Below are 10364 nucleotides of genomic sequence, written 5' to 3'. Positions count from 1 at the left end.
AAATCACCTGCAAAACAACAGCAAATTCCATAAAAGGGTCGCAACCAACAATTATTTTCTTGATCAATTAATCTGCAGATTTTTTTCTCAATTCAATACTTAATTGTTTTGTCTTTTTAGTGTACTACAAGTGTACATTGCTTGTTTAGTCCCGTAACAGTGTAAAGCTTAAAAGTGTTAGGTTTACTTTCGTATGAAAAATAAAAATATTAATTAAAAATAATCTAGAGCCAACAAGTTTGGCAATGTGTTTTTTTCTTCAAACATTACAGGAAATAAAAGGAAACCTGCGATTCAAGTTAAATGTTCTGAAAGCTGAGCTGCTATACTGTGCTGCTGTGTCATTGGAAAAAAATAAACAAAATATGTACATTTAAATCTTTTTATTGAATCTTCCGACATCGTTTGCTTATCACAACACACATCACATATATTAACACCACAGTGACAAGACCAACTTATCTTGATACAGAAACAGATGTACATACAGTACATATCAAACCACATAATGATATAAGTCAACACACAGCACAGAAAATTAAAAGGGAAATAAAACAATATATAAAAATAAAAAAGGGGTGGCATTAAGGCTCAGAGAACCTACGCTTCAGTGGCCCTGAAGTGCAAAACACAACAGCAATTTATAAAACACAACAGCATTGGTAAGACTAAAACAGAAAGAGGTACATATTGGATACTGTTCAATAATATGACAACTTATATGACCATCAACATGAAAGTATTGAAAAAATAGTTTTTGTGTAAACTAGACAGGTATTTTATTAACGGTTCCTACGTGCGAGGGCTGGTAGGTGCAACCAACTGTCCTCCTGTGGCCCACTGCAGGTCAAAGTAAGTAAGAAGACATTGCTGATAAATTTCTTTACATAACATAAAACTAACTTCAATGCAGTCTTGTACCAGGCTTGATTCGTGGTGACTTCACAATCATCATCTAACATCCTCAGAAGGACTTTTCCACAGCCATTGCAAAACTTGCAGTAGTGAAGGCAATACATATTGTCCGAGCTCCTATCTTTAAAATTGTTTCCCTCATAGTAACTTTAGCCTTCACTACCAATGGAGCAACTCTGAATGTTGACTTCAGCATTGTCAGGGATCAGTGTCCAATACGTGCCTATCCTTTTCGTTTCAGTCTCGCCAATGCTGTCATGTTTTATGATTTGTTGTCCTGTTTTGCAGGGCCACCTTACTAATGCTTGGATACAAAAATAAACAGAATTTCATATTTTCGGATTAAGATCAGTAGCAATAAAATTCTGCAGTCCGTTCAATTCCCAAACAGTAATGTAGGCAGTTCATAAGGTGCCCATAGGGCCTGTACTCAGTAAGGCCGTTAAGTCCATCCATATATTGTGTCTCTCACTCTCTGCACGTTGCCTTGAAGATCTTCATCTCTCCATCTTCAGCCAGCAGGCTCGTATGAAAAGATTTTTCAAACTTCTCAGTAAAAGTCAGATCAGTAACCATCCGAATCTTGTTGGCCCAGATCAAAGATGTTCCCGGTTGGCAGAAATGCTTCATGGTGGCCAGGAGCTCGTCCAGGTATTGGTGATGGTAGACCACATCGGCTGCCAGCACGTAGTCATAGTGATGCACTGCTGAAGGGTAGGTGCGCTCCAGGTCGTAGCCCCAGGACAGAGCTGCAACCTGGGGTGTGTGTCTGCACAGACCCCTGGTGTTCATGCCCAGGTTGGCTCTCAGGTTGCCCAGGACTTCTTGAAGGTCTGTGGCTGTCACGCTGGCACCTGAGGATCAACACTTTTAAAACATTTTTCAAAAATATATACTCTCATGCTGATCTGGTTGTACTTCACCTGACGCCCTAATGCATCCTATACACTGGATATACAGTTACTTGTTCCAAATGACCTAATATAAAGCACACATGAACACATACTGACCCACTGTTGATACACATCATTTTCATACTAACGCGGCCATCATGGCAATTTAGGCCTGTACAAGCTTGTATATTCCACATTATATTTATTTATTTCCCCTTGTCCTTCGAGTTTATTTCAATTGCGGATGGTAGATAACATTGAAATTGAACTCCTCACCGAGAAGCGCCGCCACAACAGAACTCAGACCAGTTCCTGCCCCGATCTCCAGGACGGTCTTGTCAACAAGATTGAGCTGTTCACGGTGAGTGTCCAGGTAGTGACAGAGAGCCAGGCTCTGGGAAATACAGATTAATTTAAGTTACAGAAAGATATACTGTACTATACAGATATAATTTACCAACATAATGTATTTGAACACTGGTTTCCCAACAGGGCTTGGGTAGAGTAGAGTGGTAAACAGCTTGGAGGCATGTGACACACTGGGGCATCAGAGTGCATCAGTAAACAGAGACATCCTGCAAAATTCAGCAATGGCAAGTGCAATGGTGCACACAGATGCTACTCACCGCCGGCCATATCATGCCAGCATAGGAGCCGAGAGCCTCTCGGATGGTGATCTCCTGCCCGGCATAATAGAACACCTCTTTATTTAGTTTGACGAAGAAAGAAGGAGCCCAGGGTTTTCTTTCTTGCTTCTGGCCGACTGATTCATCTGAATGATACAAAGGTCAGACGTTCAGATCTACATACAGTATGTGGTCTGAATCAGCATTAAAACACATCTCTGTTCAGTGTGAGTTTGAAAACGTTACTTACTGCATTTAATTTAACTTAGTCCAACTTACTTTTTTCCTCCTCTTTATCTTCTTCATCCTCCTCCTCCTCCTCCTCCTCCTCCTCCTCCTCCTCCTCCTCCTCCTCCTCCTCCTCCTCCTCCTCCTCCTCCTCCTCCTTCACAAAGTATGCGGGCAAAGTCTCCATACTAAATCTGTTGGCACAGACATATTACCAGTTATACATAACAAAATAGATCAAATACAGTAAAAAGAGTGCATTTGACATTGGGTTTCAATTACATTTATTTAATGATATGATACTATACGATACCATAAACTTTATTGTTCACTCTGGAATTTTGTCTTGGACTTAGGCTGCACACATAATTAATGTAATGTTCTGTTTCTATTTTAAACTCTCTTTGACAGTTCTTGAATGTCTTTTTTTGGATTCTATGGTGAAAGCCTTATCAAAGATGTACAGGATTATATAGGGGAGAACGGGGTAATCTGAGACACTTTTTACATTTGCTCTAAGCGAGCTAAAATGATTTATCACTCAAATTGACTCATTTCCCATTTATTCAGGATGTTTCCTAGAAATGGGCATTAACAGAATTTATTCAAGAAGACAAAGTTGTCATGTGTCTCACTTTACCCCAGCTGTGGGGTAAACTGAGACAGACCAGAAAAATCAAGGGGCTAAACTGATCCACTTACTTTTTCCACTCTGAAACTACCATAACAACACAAATTGTAACAGTTAGAATCCTGACAGTTAGCTTGAAAACCAAATATTACAAAACTAATGTCTTACTAGTAACAGAATCATGGGATTTGGTCAATAAAGCGAAAAAAAATTTCTAAACACTTGAAAGTAACTCTGATCAAATACAACATATCATTCATCGAATAAAGACGTATTTCTACAGAGTCTATTGATGTTAAAGGTCACTCTCATGTCCCCCACATACGTGCCAAACCATACCCTTGCTGACACCCCTTCAACCATCAACCCCCACCTCCAGCCCACATTGTCTTTTGTCTTTACAAACTAGTCTCCTTGCTACCTAAAATATAATGGATTCATTAAAAGAGGGCACAGACATTGTCTCACATTACCCCACAGCATTTGTCTCACTTTACCCCACTGCCACAATTTGAGAAAAAACTACCTCTCTCAGGAATTCAGGCTAATCTTCAGTTATCATCATCACATGGTTTCATATGTTGGTAGTTCATCAACATGTGTGATAGAAGTTGTTCTACCTGAATCAATTTGATTAGGCACAACAATCGATTAAGTTGACAGCAAGAGAATTTACTTTTACAAGCAAAAAAGACATTTTTGTGAAAAAAACATGCTTACAACATCACCGAGGTCCTCTCTTTCATGGCCAAGGGGAAATGAGAGGGTCTTGAAAACATATATCTCACATGACCAAAAAGGTGTTCCGTGTCCTAGATACAGGGGGTGTCTCACATTCCCCCTTCCTCCCCTACTACTAGATTCTAAACATAACTGCAGTTCTACAGTTTAGCCAGCGAAATAACAGTAAAACAACTAAAACAATATCATATATTAGCCCATGAACAATGAACAATAAACTCCCTTCTGAAGTTTTGGTAACACTTTATAATAACTATCCGTTGTAACTCGTTAATAGATCATTAGTAAACTCTTAATTAATGATTAGTTAAGTGTTTGTTAGCAGTTTGTTAAGGATTTATAACAATGGTAGATAGTTAATATCTTAATAATTGAATCAGTTCATCTGGGACGAGGCTGAAATAGGCTATAGACTATACACAGTGCATGGGCAATTGAGGGCAGCCCCATTTTCAAATATTTTTAAATAAACTCAATACACACTGTGCATGCCATGGACTTGAACGTGACGTGATCAGTTAACCTCGGATTACCTCCCAGATGAACTGATTCAATTATTAAGCTATTAACTATCTACCATTGTTATAAATCCTTAACAAACTGCTAACAAACACTTAACAAATCATTAATAATCATTAATTAAGAGTTTACTAATGATCTATTAACGAGTTACAACGGATAGTTATTATAAAGTGTTACCGAAGTTTTTTTTAAAGTATGCTACAAACATTTCCAAACTGAATTATTATCAAACTTCTTTACAAGTTCACATTTAAGTAATATAATTTTTCAAATTCCAGTACAAACCTGTGACTGTTGACCCTGCTGCTGCTTTATTTCCCTGTGAAAGATCCTTGGGGCAATATGACTGCATCTGTAGACCTCAGACTGCAAGGTTATACAGCATCCTGATGGACACACCCATCGTCAACACAAGGGCATTCATGTATTTTTAGATCCTTGCCCAGGAGAAATCAACACAAGCAAGATACAAGATCAGAGCACACGTTGATGAAAACACAAACACATGCACACACTCACACACACACACACACACACACACACACACACACACACTCTGGACTCAACATTCTGTAACCTCATACTGGATGTTATTCAAATGGATATAATATGAAGGAATACTCAACATGCATAACACTTTGTTTACTACTTCTAAAGTAATTTATAGCTGCAATTCAAATGAGTAGGCTACTGTATCAGTTTGATTTAGTAGTTTACAAATAGTCTCAAACATGGGGGACCGTAAAAACCAGGCCACTACATGATTTGGGTTTGGCTTGAAAGAATCTTCACGGATCATAGAATGTGTGTGTGTGTGTGTGTGTGTGTGTGTGTGTGTGTGTGTGTGTGTGTGTGTGTGTGTGTGTGTGTGTGTGTGTGTGCGGCGCGCGCATGCACTATTGCCTCCTAAAAGCTATAAAGTCTCTGTCACTGCAATACCTTTGAAAAATATATTTTAATGGAGGATTATGGGGCAAAAGTCCAAGTAAAAATTATATCCATGGTCTGGAACATGTCCATCTCGCTTGTTTATCCTAGCTATAGCCTTTTTGGTTCACGCCAGTTGAGATGTAAAACGATCAGGCTGGCACACATTCCCCTATTGCATTGCCCCCCATGAGAGAAGAAGGGGGATCCTGTAACATATACTTCTATTACGTTACCCTCGGATGCATTTTGATGGTCAAGTATCTTTGACCAGCAAGTATCACCACCCAGTTTCAGATGTCGTCAATCTAAACCAACTCACGTCCCAACACTTGAAGTCCATCCAGTACCTCAGGATGGTTGGATAACTTAATGTCCTGGTGGTAAGGTCATTAGGCTACTGTGTTGATGATGTAGAGCAGCCTTGTTTGGATAGAAGTCAAGAGTTTTTAAGCTTGATGACAGGCAGCATCTGCCTTTAAGTGGATTTGTCATCAAGATACCATTAACAGATTGATAAAGTTAACCCATACAGTATATACTGTTTAAGGCCACAAGAGTTTTTTCAGCTGTTGCGTAAATGTTTTCTTTGGAAATGATACACAGCGCTTGACTGCCTTCCTGCCTTCCTGCCTCAGGTAACCTCTCTAGTCAAGCTTAATGCAGCTCTTCATCACAAAGGTGTTTCTGCAGCCAACCAACTCATATACATTACATCGGCAAAAGTACAAGAAATAACAGGACAAACATTTTTGGACAGGACATCATATTTTATAGGTCATATAACTATGAAGTACATTTAAATATATAAATAAATATAGGTCACATAAACAAATAATAGCAGGAGGCTCTGGAGTCATACCAAGATAATCAAGCTAACTGGAGTTGTAGTGTTCATGTTACTTATGTAGCACACACTGTGCTAAATGTGTGTGAACTTTGATTTGACCTCGTCAAGTGTTTTGCTGGTTAATTCTTGCACCCCCTTTGGATAAAAGCAGACTACCCCACATGGTGTTCCTGGTTGGGCGTGCCCATGACAAAGGCATTAAGAAAAACTATATAAAAGTAGTATTCTTTGCACTGATGGTCTTGTTTACTGTTACATGTAAAACATGATATGGTCATTCATGGTCCCCAGAAGATTGATCTTGACATAATTTCAAGTGGCTGTTCCAACATTATTGGCAACTCATTCAAAAGTCATTGAGATACTGAAAATAACTTGCTTCCCGTGCCTGTAAAACTGGCACTTCCAATGGCCATACAAACTGGATCATATCGTCCCTGTGAAGTCACACATCAACAGACTTCCTAAATAATATCTACGAGCTCATCATAAATCCACTAGAAAGCTCCAGAGCCTTGTTAAACCACATTGTCAGTGGTGTGAGCTGACTGGACCATAACAACACTGGCAGCCAAGACCTTGAGTGTGCACACTCAAGGTCTTGGCTGACAGTGTTGTTTGTTTGAATTTTATTTCTCATGAGAATGTGCTGCTGCTGCCAATGGATGACCACTGCTTTTGAAAAAAAAATACAGAATGTGTTCCTCTAGTCTAGACCAATGCTACACCTTTAAACACAATGTTTCTTGCAGGCAGATACTGTAAATAATATAACAAAAATGTGTCTAAAAAATATACAGTATATATATATATATATTGTGATATAATGGCAAATCAAACAATGAACATCATGGTCTCAAAATACCTTTAAATGGACATTTGTACATGACTTTGACATCACAGAATAAACATGACATTGCCATTCCAAGACAATAAAACAAATGTGACCTAGTGTCACAGACAGACTCCAACCAACAAACATGTGATTGTAAATGAATATTCAGGCTTCTCTGTGCCCTCTCAAAGTTCAGGCAGCAGCCTCCCCTTGGCCCTTGGTCCTCATGTCCTTCCTCCAGGCTCGGTACAGTTTGATACTCAGAGTGGGGAGGTCATACAGCTCCTCCATGTTGAAGCGTTGCCGAAAGCGATCGACAAAGCCGTTCTCTTTGTCCAGACGGAAGCGCATGGCCCACAGGATCTGCGTGTTTTCCTGGCACAGGTGGTCGAAGGTGTCCATCAGCTCCTCCAGGTAAGGATGTGCGTACACCACGTCAGCTGCCAGGATGTAGTCGAAACAATGCGTGGCCCGTGGGAAACGCTTGGGCACCTCCTGACCCCAGATCAGCTCTGTGACCTAGAAAAAAGAGGAGATCAAGGGTTGATGCAAACAGTATTAAACCAATATTCCGGTAAAATGAGTGTTAAAAAAGGAAAGAAAGGAAACTACAGTTTTGGACACTCTCAGGATGTTTTATATCATCCATCTATTTCCCAGAACCCAAATACACATAACAAAAAACTAAAACACAATGCTGCATATCATATGGCTGAACTTTTTTTCAACAGTATCAGCTTGATTTTTTTTTATATAATGGAATATATTTAATACATTATCAGCAAGACGAAGAAAAATATAAATATAAAAACATACCACAGGAATGAACTTGCATCGCTCCTTGGTGTTGCGCATAACATTGTACTGGAGGTTCCCTAACACGTCTGGTAGGTCAGTGGAGGTCACTTTAGCACCTGGAGAGAGAAAGTCAAAGGGAATGAGATACAAACAGCTAGAGAAGGAGAGGAGAAAATGGAAGTCAAACACAGAAAATCCAATTATGTACAAACTGCCAAAGCTGGTCACTGCATTGTTTTGTCTCCATACCTAACAGGCTGGCTACGATGGTGACGAGCCCAGTTCCAGAACCCAGTTCAATCACATTTTTGTCCATCAGGTTGTATTTGTCTCGGTTGGTTTCTAAGAAATGACACAATACCATTGCCTGTTGGAGGGGTCACAAGTAAATAGTAAAAATAAGCTCAAAAATAAAGAGTAAGTAAATATTTGGATGCTGTTTTGAATGTTTTGGACATACGGAGGGCCAGAGCACAGCTCCGTAGAAGTCTCTGGACTCTTTGATACGGATCGTCAGATCAGAAAAGACGTATCCCTCCCAGGCCTCCGTGCTAATGAGTGAGGGATGGAAATTTCGAGCCATTATTGCTTTGGCGAGCTCTGCATCTGCGGCAGCATCTGCTTCAGCAACAACAGGAGACACAGGTATTGTATTAGTATGTATTTATTGTGTGGTGTAATCCTAAATCAAACAACTCAACCGGCAACACTTTTAAAGTCTTAATTCTTATACATTATGTAATTAGCGTTTCAGCTTAATATGACCTCTCTGTGAACCTGCCCTTGGTATTTGTTAGTTACAGAAGTTGCTCGGTAAATTTTTAGGGCATTAAAAGAATGTGACATGGCACTACTCAACAATGCAGACATACAGTAGAAAAATACACGTTAAAACTGTTTCTGCAAAGTGGGACTGTATTCCAGACCCACTGACTGAAAGACACTTAATTTACTTTAAACAAATACGAAATGTGTTCACAGTAAGGGGATTTGTGGATTATACAAATTGACAACGGCAGCAATATATCTGGAAAGACATGTTGATTTATTTTTAAATTAAATCTTTCAATGCGAGCACAAAACAACACATACATTCTCCTCCATTGTAGACAAATCGAAGCAGGAATCTCATGGATAGATATCTTTGGATAAACTCGCCCGAAGGAAGCAATCATTTAACAATCCCAACAGCTACCAGTTTAAAAAATTTGGTTGAGAAAAAAATCTGTTGGACAAAAATATATCAACAACAATATATGAGCCTATACAGACTGTGGGGCTCCTGTACAGTATTGGTGGGTGTATCCACTATTTTGCCCAACACTGCACATCACCCAAAAGTGGTGCAATCCTAAATCAAGCAGATGAGTAACCTCATTGTTTTTCTCTTTCATATCACGTTACAGGTAACATTTGATACTCTGCTCTATAAGCTCATAATGCTCCTCTGATCCTCCCTATGCTTGTCTGTAGCATGGTGCCAGTGTGTGTCAGACTCCAGCGATGTGGCAGCACTGACGGTTACAAATAACTTCAGTCATGTCGCACTTGTTTAAAGCAAAGGTCAGCGAACCCAAAGGTTAAAGGGGAGCCAGGATTGCTCGAGAGCTCAATTTATGGCTTATATGTGTGTTTGATTGCCTCTTTTATATTATGCCACTCATAGCACAGATGCAGTTGTTAACAGGGAAATAAATACTTGGAAACATTGCTCTCAGCTGGCTTTAAACGCAACAATGCATGCACACAATCTCTGAAATGTTTAATACCTAACCTGTTTTTAAAAGATTAAAATGTTGCCATATACTACAACTACTTATAAGTAGAAAAAGCTTTAGTCTTCTGTTCATTCATTACTCCAAATTCTAACCTTCTTTATTTGTCTTGGAGTCCTCCATTGCCGTGGACTGCTGAGTGTCCATGTCTGAAGGAGTCCAAGTGAGACGGGGCAAGAAGGCCTAAAAGAGAGAGAAGCCAACTGCCCTCCTTGGTTTGTTGTTGGGATTTGGGTTAATCTGGACCCAGACCCTGAGCAGGCTAGCTGTCACCTTGTATGGTTTCCACAGTTCTTGTCCAGCCACCCCGATTTCGCCCCTCAACTCAGCATATTCTAGCTCCTTCTGAGTATGCTTGGAGCCCTGTCTGACAGACAGCTCCAGCTGCCTTGTCCTTCTGCTGAACCTGAGCAGTGGAATAGAGGAGGAGTAACGTCTACTTGATTTAAGCAGGTTAAAATATATCATTTGGTCCCAGTGATAGAAACTTGGGGTATCTATTCAGAAACACCTAAATGAGTTTATTTCACATGAAAACGTTAGTGTGTGTTCTAGGTAGAAGCCACACTGATATATGCCTGAACAAAAAGTAAAGTACTATGTGGTAACCAATATTCTGTACA

The 10364-nt window shown here is 39.7% G+C and overlaps 2 protein-coding genes across 2 annotated transcripts; both read right to left on the bottom strand.

Annotated features, from left to right (window-relative positions):
- Positions 1-1383: 1383 nt before the first annotated feature.
- mettl21ca (methyltransferase 21C, AARS1 lysine a) lies at positions 1384-4959 on the bottom strand (the record flags this gene model as incomplete). The annotated part of the gene is given in 5 exon segments (XM_080028585.1): positions 1384-1769; positions 2085-2202; positions 2435-2580; positions 4842-4917; positions 4921-4959. Coding segments are annotated over 5 exon segments (765 nt in total).
- A 2401-nt stretch (positions 4960-7360) lies between these two features.
- mettl21e (methyltransferase like 21e) lies at positions 7361-9961 on the bottom strand (the record flags this gene model as incomplete). Its single annotated transcript, XM_080033783.1, has 5 exons — positions 9837-9961; positions 8427-8584; positions 8216-8333; positions 7985-8082; positions 7361-7687 (listed from the first exon to the last, which is right to left on the bottom strand). Exons 1-5 carry the CDS (start codon positions 9886-9888, stop codon positions 7361-7363), a joined length of 753 nt encoding a protein of 250 aa, XP_079889909.1. The 5' UTR covers positions 9889-9961.
- Between the last annotated feature and the right edge of the window lie 403 nt (positions 9962-10364).

The sequence above is a fragment of the Ammodytes marinus genome, assembly GCF_949987685.1.
Source record: "Ammodytes marinus genome assembly, chromosome: 1".
NCBI classification, from domain to species: Eukaryota; Metazoa; Chordata; class Actinopteri; order Uranoscopiformes; family Ammodytidae; genus Ammodytes; species Ammodytes marinus.
Note: the sequence above shows the minus strand (reverse complement) of the source record. Positions and strands in the feature narration are given on the sequence as shown.